This window comes from Balaenoptera physalus (genome assembly GCF_965194825.1).
Source record: "Balaenoptera physalus genome assembly, chromosome: 20".
In the NCBI taxonomy this organism is placed as follows: domain Eukaryota; kingdom Metazoa; phylum Chordata; class Mammalia; order Artiodactyla; family Balaenopteridae; genus Balaenoptera; species Balaenoptera physalus.
In genome coordinates this window covers 51,307,100-51,321,128 of record NC_138901.1, presented here as the reverse complement: position 1 = coordinate 51,321,128, position 14,029 = coordinate 51,307,100, and the positions used below count along the sequence as shown (strand labels likewise).

The 14,029-nt window shown below is 54.0% G+C and overlaps 1 protein-coding gene and 1 long non-coding RNA gene across 5 annotated transcripts in view; one reads left to right on the top strand and one right to left on the bottom strand.

The window, feature by feature from the left end:
• The window catches only part of MYO1C (myosin IC), a 23,812-nt gene extending 16,538 nt beyond the window's left edge, over positions 1 to 7,274 (top strand). For all 4 annotated transcript variants that reach the window (XM_082443428.1, XM_082443430.1, XM_082443429.1 and 1 more), the window contains exons 18-32: positions 1,049 to 1,154; positions 1,260 to 1,377; positions 1,990 to 2,103; positions 2,179 to 2,255; positions 2,597 to 2,665; positions 2,753 to 2,837; positions 2,922 to 3,081; positions 3,676 to 3,759; positions 4,604 to 4,697; positions 4,792 to 4,847; positions 4,968 to 5,103; positions 5,182 to 5,252; positions 5,337 to 5,434; positions 5,512 to 5,611; positions 6,008 to 7,274. In XM_082443428.1, coding sequence (XP_082299554.1) covers positions 1,049 to 1,154; positions 1,260 to 1,377; positions 1,990 to 2,103; positions 2,179 to 2,255; positions 2,597 to 2,665; positions 2,753 to 2,837; positions 2,922 to 3,081; positions 3,676 to 3,759; positions 4,604 to 4,697; positions 4,792 to 4,847; positions 4,968 to 5,103; positions 5,182 to 5,252; positions 5,337 to 5,434; positions 5,512 to 5,611; positions 6,008 to 6,034 — 1,395 coding nt within the window. In that variant the 3' untranslated portion in view covers positions 6,035 to 7,274. The remainder of the gene's footprint in view (positions 1 to 1,048; positions 1,155 to 1,259; positions 1,378 to 1,989; positions 2,104 to 2,178; positions 2,256 to 2,596; positions 2,666 to 2,752; positions 2,838 to 2,921; positions 3,082 to 3,675; positions 3,760 to 4,603; positions 4,698 to 4,791; positions 4,848 to 4,967; positions 5,104 to 5,181; positions 5,253 to 5,336; positions 5,435 to 5,511; positions 5,612 to 6,007) is intronic.
• LOC309651170 lies at positions 6,993 to 14,029 on the bottom strand. Its single transcript, XR_014257956.1, has 2 exons — positions 9,819 to 14,029; positions 6,993 to 8,189 (listed from the first exon to the last, which is right to left on the bottom strand). It is a non-coding gene; the product is annotated as an uncharacterized lncRNA (long non-coding RNA).

Here is a 14,029-nt window from a genome sequence, read left to right as displayed (position 1 = left end):
GAAGGGTTATTTTCAGAAGACCCTTCCTGATGCCCCCTACCCCACAGACTGAAATAGTTGCCCCTTCCTGATGCTTCCAGAACCCCCAGGCATACGCCCCTGGCATTAATGGGACCACAATGGATTGCAAATCTTTGCTGAGGCATCCGCTTCTCCCACAGGCCTGAAATCCTTGAAGCTCCTGCAGTGCAGTGTACAGGGATAACGGTTGAACGCATAGGAGTAGGACACATTGTTTAGGAATGCAGCCCTGAAATTCTAAAAAGAGAAAGAGTGGCTGCCAAAGGAAGACATAGGATTGAGGTTGCCAGGAGACCTGAGCAGGATTTTTAAGACGGGAATGAGGTTCTTAAACTGAGGTCTCTAGCTCGGCCAGAGGGATGCAGGTGATGTAGTTTGGCCCCTTCCTCTATTGTGAGGGAGGGGTGATGGGAGAAGGGGATCTGGAGATTTTGTTGACCTTCATAGGTTTATAGCCTCTGTCTCTAAACAAAGTATGGAAATAGTAGAGCTTTCATTTTGCTTTCGTTTTTGTTTTGTTTTGTTTTCTCCCCACTAAATAGAAATGAGGGTTCTTAGCCTGTTTCTGGCAATCTGTTAATTTATTAGGATAGTTGTCTTTCATTTGGTTTCCAATAGGCACAGTAAATTTAGTTGAAGAGCACATCTATACCCTACAACTTGATTACATCTTTTTTTCTGGCTTTTTTGCATTTTTTCTTTTACCAAGTTTCAGTTCCTGCATGTAGAATTAAATAAGAAACAAAACTTGTAAAGTTGTAACATTTCACGTGGAAATGCTGCCCAGTCTTCAGGAGCTTCAGAATTCTGACCTTTGCTGAAGCTGGAATAAAGTGTTGTAATTAAAAAAAAAAAAAAAAAAGTAAGGGCCCACGCAGGACAGGGGTAGTTGTGGGAACTGGTTCTGTTTTGCCCCAGGGAGGGGTCTCTGGGGGGGTTCGGAGCTCTGCCACAGGGAGTGGCATCTGCAGGGGTTAGCAGCCTCAGCCCAGCTCCAACCAACCTTCCGTTCATCTTGGCTGAGCAGGTGGCCACCCAGTTCAAGATGAGCCTCCTGCAGCTGGTGGAGATCCTGAAGTCTAAGGAGCCTGCCTACGTCCGCTGCATCAAGCCCAATGACGCCAAGCAGCCCGGTACGCCCTCTGTCCCCTGGACCGGTGCAGGCTGTGCCTCCCCTGCAGAGGCAACGGCCGTATGGCGGCAAAAGCCCTCTGACCACCCGGTTATCCCTCCCCCAGGCCGCTTTGATGAGGTGCTGATCCGGCACCAGGTGAAGTACCTGGGGCTGATGGAGAACCTGCGCGTGCGCAGAGCCGGCTTTGCCTATCGCCGCAAATACGAGGCTTTCCTGCAGAGGTGGGGGCGGGGCCTGGCTCAGCGCCAGGGGAAAGGGGTGGGAGGGTCGTCGGAGGCTCCTAGATCCCGAGAGGGAGGACAGCGATTCTCAGCCCCATTCAGGGACGGGGCTCTGAGCTGCTGTGGGATCCACACCAGGGGCCCCTCCATGCTGCAGGCCTAATGTCAAGCTTGGTAGAGCAAAGACCAGTCCTCCCCACCCCCCCAGGCCCTGCCCTCACAGAGCAGCTGCTCAGGGGTCCATGAAGCGTGCATATCCACATGCCTATCTATCACCAGCGGAGATAGTAAAAGCCTATGAAGAGGACAGTTTCCAATCAGCTCAGAAAGGATAGAACAGCTTTGGGGTCATCCTGAGTTTGGGGTCTGGGGAGTCAATCAGGTGTGAATTCTATCTCTACCACTTTCTAGCCCCATGACCTTCGGCAGATGAGAAACCTCAGTTTCCTCATCTTTAAAGTGGGGATAGTAACAGAGCGACCTCTCAGGCTTTCTGTGAGCTGTGAGTCAGTGGGAGCACCAGCAGATGCCCGGGAAAGCTGGTTTGGGACCCCAGAGAAGGATGCTGGCAGGGGTGGGGGCTGAGTGCATTTCTGCCCCTCCTGTCCCCAGGTACAAGTCACTGTGCCCAGAGACATGGCCCATATGGGCAGGACGGCCCCAGGATGGGGTGGCTGTGCTGGTCAGGTACCTCGGCTACAAGCCGGAAGAGTACAAGATGGGCAGGTGAGTGGCTCCCACGCCTGGTGTTTGGGGGGCATGGGGGTGGCAACCAGGGGCTGATCAGTGCTGCCTTCACAGGACCAAGATCTTCATCCGCTTCCCCAAGACCCTGTTTGCCACAGAGGACGCCTTGGAGGTCCGGCGGCAGAGCCTGGGTGAGAGAGGGGCCCCACCCTTCCTATCCCAGTGGAGTCCATTCTGGGGAGCAGGAAAGAAATCACTGCATTTGGGCTCCTTCTCCAGGAAGTCCGCCACGCCCACATTCAGCTGCCCTCCTCGTCACCAGCCCCAGCACCCCCTCTCCTGCCCTTGGATACACACTCAGCATGTTCTCATGTTGCTTTGCTCGCTTCCTTGCTCTTTCATTTACTCTCCCTTCACTTAGTGCTCATTCAGCCACTCCCCTCACTCATGCCACTCAATGAGGTCTGACAGTGCCCGGCCCCCAGCCGGGTCCCTTGCGCTCTGGCCAAGTGACTTTCTTTCCCAACTACAGCCACGAAGATCCAGGCCACCTGGAGGGGCTTTCACTGGCGGCAGAAATTCCTCCGAGTGAAGCGATCAGGTTTGGGGGCCCAGGGGTCTTCAGGAGGGCAGGGGCTAGGGTAAGGGTGGGGAGGAGATAGAGGTCAGCCGTCTGTGGTCTCGGCAGCCATCTGCATCCAGTCGTGGTGGCGAGGAACGCTGGGCCGGAGGAAGGCAGCCAAGAGGAAGTGGGCAGCACAGACCATCCGGCGGTGAGCACTAGACGCCATGGGGCGCGGGGTGCAGAGTGTGTGTGTGCGGGGGTCCGTTACCAGGCTTCTCACCCCCACCCACAGGCTCATCCGCGGCTTCATTCTGCGCCACGCACCCCGTTGCCCCGAGAATGCCTTCTTCCTGGATCACGTGCGCACCTCTTTTTTGCTCAACCTGCGGCGGCAGCTGCCCCGGAATATCCTGGACACTTCCTGGCCCACACCGCCACCTGCCCTGCGTGAGGTCCGTGGGCCCTCCCTGCTGACCTGGGAACCACCAGCATGCTCAGCGGAGGGACCTAATAACCATGTGACCAAAGGAGCCATCAGGGAAGGGAAGGGAACTGGAGCTGGGCTGCAGAGAACGAGTTCTTTTTTTTTTATAAATTTATTCATTTTATTTATTTATTTTTTGCTGCGTTGGGTCTTTGTTGCTGCGCGCGGGCTTTCTCTGGTTGCAGCGAGTGGGGGCTACTCTTCGTTGTGGTGCGCGGGCGTCTCATTGCGGTGGTTTCTCTTGCTGCAGAGCATGGGCTGTAGGCACTAGGGCTTCAGTAGTTGTGGCACGCGGGCTTAGTTGCTCCACGGCATGTGGGATCTTCCCGGACCAGGGCTCGAACCTGTGTCCCCTGCATTGGCAGGCATATTCTTAACCACTGTGCCACCTGGGAAGTCCCAAGAATGAGTTCTTTGCAAAGAAACAACTCAGGAATGGAAGAGTGATCCAGGTTGAGGGGGTGTCACTTAGGCCAAGGCCTGATGGTAGGCACATGCCTGTTGTCTTCAGAGGGAAGGGAGCCAGGCTGCCTGGGTGCCCTGACCTCGCTCGTGCCCACAGGCCTCGGAGCTGCTGCGGGAGCTGTGCAGGAAGAACATGGTGTGGAAGTACTGCCGGAGCATCAGCCCTGAGTGGAAGCAGCAGGTATGGGGCTGGGAGGCAGACATTGGGGGACTAGCCAGGGGGCCACTCGAAGAGTGCTGGCCTGGAGGACCTTCACCCCAATTTACCACGTGCCCTCAAATGGATCCCAGCCCGTTTGGCTTCATGTATGAAGCCGAGGCTGGAGTAGATTTTGCACAGCAAATAGGGTTTATCTTCTAGACCAGCTCCCCTGGCCTGGTAGAGGCTGCCCAGAGCCCTGTGTTGAAAAGGCTGCAGCTTGCGTCTGATAGAGTAGTTCCAGAGGGAGACATTGGTGGCTGACGTGCCTTGTATTTGCCAACTTAGTATAGGATGATGCTAAAGGACCCACGCAGCAGAGTTAACCTGCAGTAGTGTTTTTTTAAAAAAATTTTTAAATTTTTTTGGCCGCACCACGTGGCACGCAGGATCTTAGTTCCCCAACCAGGGATCGAACCTTTGCCCCCTGCAGTGGAAGCACAGAGTCTTAACCACTGCACTGCCAGGGAAATCCCAACCTGTAGTAGTTTTTTGAGTATTAGCAACCAGCCAGGTCCCAGGCCGGAACTTTATCTCAGGGGCTCCAAGGCCTGCTATGATGGGGAATTATCCCCAAAGTGGGGCCTGAACCCTGACACTACTGTCTGTCATGACCTTTCTGAGGAGCCCTGTGCCTTGGTCAGTGGGGATGGGGGTAAGGGAGAGAAGGGGCTAAAGAGGAGTGTTGGTGGCAGGGCTTAGCCTCTGGTGCTGGGGCCAGAGAGAGGGTGAGGGAGGCTGTCTCAGTTCCTGAGGCTGGGCCTGTCCCTGCTGTGATGGTCGCCACCCCTCTGACAGCCCCCCTTCCCTGCCCTTGTCTCCTCAGCTGCAGCAGAAAGCCGTGGCTAGTGAGATCTTCAAGGGCAAGAAGGACAATTACCCCCAGAGTGTCCCCAGGCTCTTCATCAGCACACGGCTTGGTGAGCCCCTGACTTTCCAGTGCGTAAGCCCTCCGTCACCATCCTAGTCCCCTCTCTTCTCCTCTCACCTCCCCCTCCCCCATCTGGGTTGCAGGTGCAGATGAGATCAGCCCCAAAGTGCTACAGGCCCTGGGCTCCGAGCCCATCCAGGTGAGACCCTGCCTGCCGGCCACCCTCCATCCCAAACAGTTCTGCTGCCCGAGGACTGGGTGGGGGAGTCAGGGCCCGGGCAGAAGGTGAGGAGGCCCCTCAGCCACCCTCTGTCCCCAGTACGCCGTGCCCGTCGTGAAATATGACCGCAAGGGCTACAAGCCCCGCTCCCGGCAGCTGCTGCTGACGCCCAACGCTGTGGTCATTGTGGAGGATGCCAAAGTCAAGCAGAGGATTGAGTACGCCAACCTGACCGGTGAGCCGGAGTCCAGGGCTGGCTGGGGGGGGCCCCTGCTCTGACCCTTGATCCCTGACCCCTGCCCTCCCCCCTCAGGAATCTCCGTCAGCAGCCTGAGCGACAGCCTCTTCGTGCTGCACGTGCAGCGGGAGGACAATAAGCAGAAGGTGCCCCTCGTCTGGGAGGCAGGGAGGGGGCGGCTCCTCCGGCTCTGGGCAGGGCCTGACCCTTGACCCCATCTGGGCCCCCAGGGGGACGTGGTGCTGCAGAGCGACCATGTGATTGAGACACTGACCAAGACGGCCCTCAGCGCCGACCGTGTGAACAGCATCAACATCAACCAGGGCAGGTGAGGCGGGGAGGGGCGGGGAGGGGGCTGTGCGCGCGTTGGTGGGGGACAGGCCTCACGCACCACCTTCCCTCCAGCATCACATTCGCAGGGGGTCCCGGCAGGGATGGCATCATCGACTTCACTACCGGCTCGGAGCTGCTCATCACCAAGGCCAAGAACGGGCACCTGGCTGTGGTGAGTGGGGCCTGGCAGCAGCACGCTGCCTCCGGCTGAGGGCCCTGGGGCCAGGGCAGAGCCTCTGGCAGCCAAGCCTTCCAACCTCAGCAGTGCTGGGCAGAGCCTGGGCACCTCGCCGTGGGTCCTTTGAGCTCCCACAGTGCCGAGGGTCATAAAGATGGCAGCATGGGGGGTGGGGACCAAGGGGATGAGGGTGTGCTGGGGGGCAGGGAGGCCCGCTCTGGCCTGGGCAGTGGTTCCCGTGGGAATAGGGTTGGAGTCTCCAGCGCCGAGGCCTCTAGACCGCTCCCCCAGCTTGCCCCCGCGCGCTGTGACGTATCTAAGCCGTGAAGACGAGTGCTCGAAGCACCTCTGCTTCCTGCTCACCACCTGGGCTTCTCCCCCATCCCCCAGGTGGCCCCACGGCTGAACTCTCGGTGATGAAGGCGCCCACTGGACCCCCCCCCCTCCCGCCTCCCAGTGCTTTGCTCATCCCCTTCTCCCCTTCCCAGTTACCAAAGACTCGAGCTTCCAGACAGGGACCCAGGGACACCTTGAAGCCCACCAACAAACTCCTGCCTGCCGCTTGCCCCTCTCTTGAGGGAGCAGCAGGGACCAGGGAGCTGCCCCAGGAGTGGGCCAGGCCGGGCCACAGCAATAGGAAAGCCGGGGCCAGAGGCAGCCACGCCAGCCCCACTGCCAATGCCAAATATTTGAGAGAAGGGAACTTTTGCTGAGGTTTTCTCTGAGATTTTTTGATGCTTTATAGGAAACTATTTTTTAAAGAAGCCATCTTCCCACCCCCAAGACACACTGGATGTGTTTTCCCTGACTCCAGCAGGGCAAGGAATGGAGCTGAGAGGGTGGGCGGTCTGGGCCTTGGTGCCCTCTTCCCTGCCCAGGCCACCCTCTCCTCCTCGTTTCCTTGGCACCTTGTCTGTCTGTCTGCCTGCCCACCTGTAGCCCACTCCAACATCCCCCTGGGGGTTGAGACCACCCTTGCCTGCCCCCTCCTTCCTGCCTTAAAAATGCCCTTCTAATACCATCCCAGCCTGAGGGCATCCTGGAGTAGGGACAGGACCCCTAGGGCATAGAATTTGGACGAATCTAGGGCATAGAGTTTGGACGACTCTGAGAGATCACCTAGTCTAGTCTCCTGGTGTGACGAGCAAGAGACAGAGGCCCAGAGAGGGGAAGGGACTTGCCCAAGGTCATCCAGCAGGTTGGGGCAAAACCAGACTACAGCCCTGTCCTCAGCACACCTCACTGCCTCTCCCAGGGACGGGGGCCCCGTGAAACAGGCTCATGCCTTAAGGGTGCCTGTGGCTTCCTGACCAGCAATCACCCTTGGGGGCCACCAGGTGGGAGGAGCACTTCTGCCTGAGTCCGTGCCTTAGGATGACAAACACCCTGCCCATGTACTTTGGCCCCAATTCAAGGAAATAGGGCCTTTACTGGCCCCTGACCCCCCTCCCTATCCTGGGAGCCTGGGGAAGGGGCCAGCCTTGGGAGGAGCTGCAGGGGCATCACCTCTTTCTGCTGCTTCTCCCCCTCCTCCCCCACCTCCCCAGAGGGGCTGGGGGACTGCCCAGCTGCCTCTGCCCTCCTGGGGGATCTCAGCCCACTGCTGACACTTCTGCAATCCAGAGAAACACTAAATAAAGCAATACGTGTTTGCCAACTTTGGTCTCCTTGTGAATGGTAGAAAAGGGAGGACTTCCCTGGTGGCGCAGTGGTTAAGAATCCACCTGCCAGTGCAGGGGACACGGGTTCGATCCCTGGTCTGGGAAGATCCCACATGCCGCGGAGCAACTAAGCCCTGAGCCCACGTGCCTAGAGCCTGTGCTCTGCAACAAGAGAAGCCACTGCAATGAGAAGCCCACGCACCACAGCGAAGAGCGGCCCCCACTCGCTGCAACTAGAGAAAGCCCGCGCGCCGCAACAAAGACCCAACGTGGCCAAAAATTTAAAAATTAATTAAAAAAAAAGAGAGAGAGGACCCCTAGAAGGCAAGCAGGGGTCTTGTATTATGATTTTTGCCTTATGCCCAGAAGGAAGGAGGCTGGGCTCCCTCCCTGGGGGAAAGAGTAGGAGCGACCAGTAGCTGCAACATGGCCTCCCTCTTTCATTGACTGTCCATGGAAAGGCCACTCAGCCTGGCCCAGTGCTGTGGCGGAGGGCGGATCGTCACACAGTCCCTGCCGTGTGGTCCTCAGCCTGGCAGGCAGGCCTAGTGAATGGAAACAGCCCAGTGTGGGAAGTACAGGCATCAAGGGCACACTGACGATTGACTCAGGTGGGGATGAGGGTTGCTGACACTTGAGAGAAGATAACATTTGAAGTGGGTCTCAAAGGGTAGTCTCCAAGCTCCACTGCAAGCGACAAACCCAATTCAAACTGGCTTAAACAGAAAAGGACATTTATTAGCATTAGCAGCTTAACAGTTCCAGGGTAGGGCTCCTTCCAGGCACTCACTATCAGGAATGTGTCTGGGACCATCTCTTGGCTCAGCTTTCCTGGGTGGTGGCTTCATTCTCAGGCGGTTCTCCCCTCATGTGGTGGCAGCAGCAGCCACGGGCAGCTCCAGGCTTGCATTCTGTAATTCAGCATCGGAAGCAGAAAAAGAAAGTGCCTCTTGGGCTTCCCTGGTGGCGCAGTGGTTGAGAGTCTGCCTGCCAATGCAGGGGACACGGGTTCGAGCCCTGGTCTGGGAAGATCCCACATGCCGCGGAGCAACTAGGCCTGTGAGCCACAATTACTGAGCCTGCGCGTCTGGAGCCTGTGCTCCGCAACAAGAGAGGCCGCGATAGTGAGAGGCCTGCGCACCGCGATGAAGAGTGGCCCCCACTTGCCACAACTAGAGAAAGCCCTCGCGCAGAAATGAAGACCCAACACAGCCATAAATAAATAAGTAAAAGACTTTCAAAAAAAAAAAGTGCCTCTTTCCCAGTGATTCTAAAGTCTCAGCTGATTCTCAGTGGAGCAGCTTGAATGAGGTGCTCTTCCCTGACCCGGTCCATGTAGTGAGGGAGAAGAGCTCATTCTGATATGTGTCTGCCGGACCTGGGTCATGTGCCTGCTCCCCCCAGGCAGAAGCATGAACCACACCTGATCGCAAGGACCAAGACTAGGAACAGATGATTTCCCCCCAAATCAGAGTGCTGCCTGCAGAAGAAAGGGAGTAAGTGTTGCAATCTGCAACCCCAGAGCTCCCCGGCAGGCTAAGAGTTTTCCCAAAAGAGAGGGGCCTTGTAGGTAGAAGGAATGGCAGGTGCAAGGCTTAAAGGCAAGGAAAGGTTTAGTTTGGAGTCAGGCTACCTGCCGAGGGGTTTAGATTCATCACCTAGGACAGAAGTTCCCAAAGAACGAGATACCACGTAATGTATGACTTATCTTGGGTTTGGCACAATCCTGTGAACACACCTAGATTTGGACACCTCCCTGCAAATTAAGTTACAGAAAAATGAAAGCACCACAATAAGTTGTTCACTCTCAGTAGTAACTGCGGTTCCAAGAAGCTGACACCAAGAAGCCGACAGATAAGATAAGCATTGTGATAGGTGCAATTACCAGCTTTACAACTGTAACAACACGCCTTCCTCTAGCAAGTTGGAGCACATGTGAGAGTGACGCCCCAGACATAGCCCAGGTGCAGCCGAGGACATGTCCTTTTGAGAGGTAACCAAGAATGCTTTGCATCCCTTGCTTACCTCCTGTGGGAAGTGCAGTGCCCTCCAGGAGATGCCTGACAATTACAGGAAGCTAACTTTGAACAAGTGCCTCCACTGGACTCTCCTTTCATTCATTTCATCATTCGACCAATATTCACTTAATGCCTATATGCCAGGCTCTATGCCAGGTACTTGAGATATAGCAGGAGCAAAAAGACCAAAATCCTTGCTCTTACGGAGCTTGCACTCTAGAGGGGAAGAAAGGACAACGCATAAAACAGATCTGTAAAATTAGAAGGGGATAAGTGCAAGGAAAATCGAGCAGAGAAGGGGGAGTGGGACAGTTGGGTATGCAGTTTGCAGTGTCAAATGGGCGGGTGAGGGAAGGTCTCCCTGAAGAGGCAACATTGGAGCAGAGACCAGAAGGAGGTCTCTGAGGGAGTGACTGTGGAGATCCGGGCAGAGGGAACAGCAAGTCAAAGCATGGAGGAAGAGGATGGTTAGTGGGACCAGAGAGGAGTGGGCAGGAGGAGAAGAGAAGAAGGTAGGCATACTTGCATCTCACCACCTTCAGATGTTCTCGATTTTTCTCAGCTCCACGAGGACAGAGACAAGGAAGTTGGCACCCTCTCCTTTTTTTTCTTTTTTTTTTTGGCTGCACCGTGTGGCATGCAAGATCTTAGTTCCCCTGCAGTGGAAGTACAGAGCTCTAACCGCTGGACCACCAGGGAATTCCCAGGCACCTTCTCCTTGTTTCCTCCCTGCAAAAGGCATCTGTGTGAGCAGCTCTCCTAAAGGATGGGGCAATCAGGGGGATTTACATCGTAGCAAAGCAGACAAATGATTCTCAAAAGCCCTGCAGCACGTCACCCCTGGGAACATCTCACTGACCTTTCTAGGAAGGTCCCACCTCCTGCCTTGGTTCCCAGCATGCTCTCCTCCCCTCCACCTGCCTTGCAATCCCCTCACTTTTCTCCCCAGAGCTTTCCCCTAGTGTCTGCCTCCAGACCCTACCTTTGTACATCTTTAGACAGGTCCTTGTCTCTGCAAAACTATGGGCTACCCACTGGGGGTGGGACATCTCTCTTCTTCATTATCCAGAAACTCCAGCAGATACTTGGAGATTTTTCTGTCTCCTTTCTCTCTCCTCGTCTCCATCCATGGATGAAAACTGGGCAGAAGTGTACTTTCCCACCAATACCAATGGTGCCTATACACCCACCAACTTTTGTCTCTCCCTTTCTCTCTCACACACACTTTGCAAGATGTGTCTGTTTTCTCTCTAAATAGCAATTTTTGTCATCTTCATACAAATAATCTTTTTTTTTTTGAAGGAAAAGCGAGTGTGAGTAGCCCAACTCCAGAGGGTTTCATTTACATAGTACCCTGGAGTTGTGCAGCGCATGACTTGCACAGATGTACGAGGCAGTTTTCATCATTTTAGGAGACACAGGCAGGAAAATAGGTCCTTGAACCTCTGCTCCTGGTCCTTTGCTAAAATAAGGAATGTGGAACTTCCCTGGTGGTGCAGTGGTTCAGAATCCACCTGCCAATGCAGGGGACATGGGTTCGATCCCTGGTCTGGGAAGATCCCACATGCCGCAGAGCAACTAAGCCCGTGCACCACAACTACTGAGTCTGCGCTCTAGGGTCCGCAAACCACAATTACTGAGCCCGTGTGCCGCAACTACTGAGGCTGTGCTCTAGAGCCCGTGTAACACAGCTACTGAAGCCTGCGCGCCTAGAGCCCGTGCTCCACAACAAGAGAAGCCACCGCAATGAGAAGCCCGCGCACCGCAACGAAGAGTAGCACCCACTCACCGCAATTAGAGAAAGCCCGCCTGAGCGCAGCAGCAGACCCAACTCAGCCTAAATAAATAAATTTATTTTAAAAATAAATAAAATAAGGAATGCCTTTCTTTTTCTTTTCTTTTTTTTTTTTTTTGCCACACCGCTTGTGAATCTTAGTTCCCCAACCGGGGATTGAACTGCCTTCGGTAGTGAAAGCACGGAGTCCTAACCTCTGGACTGACAGGGAATTCCCAGGAATGCCTTTCTTTGGTTAGAGGGGAGGGAGTAGAGGACTTTGATGTGTTTTTCTCTTGAACAGGGAAGCCTTCCCTTTCTTTTCTCCTTTCATTTCTGCTTCTCCTTCAGGCAACTCCAGGAGCATCTTCCTAAACAAGAAGGTCACATTCTTTACATTCTTTGTAGGGCAGATCTCAGGCTTATCAGGGGCCAAAAGCCACCATTATAGCTGTAAATCCTTATGTATGAAGGGGAGAGGAGGAGGAGGAGAAGAGAAAGGAGGAAGGGGCAGGGAGGCTTGCCTTCTTCTTGTCCCAAGGCCATTCCTGTTCCCACCTTGTTGGCCTCTGAATTTATAGGTTCTCTGCGCTCCAAGGAAGAACACACTTGAATAGCTGCTTGGTGCTGGGTATCCCCTCCTTACCAATCTCCTTGCTTATTTTCCAGCTTAGTTATGATTTGTTCTCTCCTCCCTCTCTTCTGTCTTCTCTTTCTTTGTTTCTTTTCTTCCTTTCTTCCTTCCTTTCTTTCTCCCTCACCCCCTCTTTCTTTTCTTTTCTTTTAAGGTATTTTCTTCTGTCATGTCCATGTGGGGGCTTAGAGGCACGGCTTCAGATCCCCATAGGCAGTCCCTGGTAAGGTCCTGCCTTAAAGTCCAGTCATCCTGGGGAAATGAAGAGCAGGCATGTCTCTTTCCCAAAGGACCAGAATTCACCCTGGGCTGGCTTCTTCTGCTGGCTTGTGGTGACATGCTGTGACTAAGCCAGGGTCATGATGAATCACCCACAGCAGGGAAGTTGTCCTTGCTCCCCAGCCCTTTCCAGAGTAGGCCCAGGGGTGTGTGAAGTGGGTCTGGAATAGGTGTGTTATTCATATAAGACCATAAAACCCAGGGCTGACTGATTTAAAAAAAAAAATCTATTTCTGCCATCCTTTCCCCACCCCCATCTCTTGCCATTCCTATCCCAGAAGCCTGAGGATAGAGCAGAGTGACCATAGCTCTCTTCTCCTCCCAGGATTTGAATCCCGGCTCCCAACTCAGTGGCTATGTGTAGCTGGACAAGTCACCTAACTCTCTGGCTTCATCTGTAAAATGGGACCAACCCATAAGGTTGTTGAGAGGATTAAAAGAAATGATCTATCTAAGGGCAGTTAGCTCTATGCCTGGCAAGTAGTATTCCCTGAATAAATGTTAGTTGTTTATTTTTAAAATTTATTTATTTGCTTTTTTTTTTTTTTTGGCTGCGTCGAGTCTTCGTTGCTGTGTGCGGACTTTCTCTAGTTGCGGCAAGCGGGGGCTACTCTTTGTTGCAGTGCGCGGGCTTCTCATTGTGTTGGCTTCTCTTGTTGCGGAGCACGGGCTCTAGGCGCACGGGCTTCAGTAGTTGTGGCACTCAGGCTCAGTAGTTCTGGCTCGCAGTCTCTAGAGCGCAGGTCAGTAGTTGTGGCGCACGGGCTTAGTTGCTCCACGGCATGTGGGATCTTCCTGTACCAGGGCTTGAACCCATGTCCCCTGCACTGGCAGGCGGATTCTTAACCACTGCGCCACCAGGGAAGCCCTGTTAGCTGTTATTATGAAATGATTATGGAGTGTGTCCTACACTAGATGCCTGGCCTTTGAGGAGATCTAGCATGAAATGCAGACCTGTAAATGAAAGATTACAGTATAACAGGTAAGAACTCTAATAGAGATAATATGGACATTGTGCTGTGGATGCAGAGAGGGAGTGATGTGATGGTCAGGAAAGGGGAGGCATTTGAGTTTGAGATCCCAAAAGGAGTGAAGGATATTCCAGAAAGAAGAAACACAAGATTCATGTAGGAGCGGTGAAGATGAGACTGTGGTCTGGTTTTATGCTGTGAGATAAACTGGGAGTTCTAACACCTGGAGACTGTTAAAAGTTTTACACAGGGTAGCAGCAGATTCAGAGCTATAATTTAGAAAGTGCAAACTGGCAGATGTGTGCTATGCGATTAGGGGCAGCAAGAGTATAGAACACCAGTGAGCAGCCTGTCACATGAATACAGATATAGATATGGGATGCAGAGATAGAAATGATCTTGACGACAGGGAGAGCAGAGAATACCCATGACCACAATTAGAGTTTAGAGAATCTGGGCAGATGACTGCAAGCCTCAACGGAGAGAACTCCATACTTCCACCTGGCTTGGCACACTCTGTTCCCTTTGTCTTGAATGCTCTTCCCCGATTGCCATTCAATATTCAGCTCAAGCCACCTCCTCTGGGAAGCCCTCTTGGATTCCTCTACAGAGTGGATTAGGGGGCCCTGCTCGGTATTCCTAGAGCCCCTTGTCCCTTCCCCATCGTGTCACTTGTTATTCCTTCGTCATTGACTGTTTCCTGGTTCCTCCTACTGGTCTGAGAATTTGGTGAAGAAAGGGCCCAGCCTTGATGACCTTTGCACCAGCAGGACAAATGTGGTCAGCTGTTTGCTGAATGAATCAATGAAAACAAGAACTTTAGCAGGCCTGGGGAGAAGCTGGAGGAACCATCAGAAAAAGACTGTCTCAGGGATCTCAGGCCCTGGGGCCACATCACCTTTTCTACTCTTATTTTGTCTCCTAGTCTCTGCCTAGAAGCCTGGGCCTTCCAGGAACTTGAAACCCGGAGGAGCGAAGAACCGCGTGGCCAACAGTGGACTGGTAGCTGAGGTCCCGCCCCTCGGCCCTAGACTCCGCCTCTCCACCCTCTGCAGTCCCGGTCCCCGCCACGCGG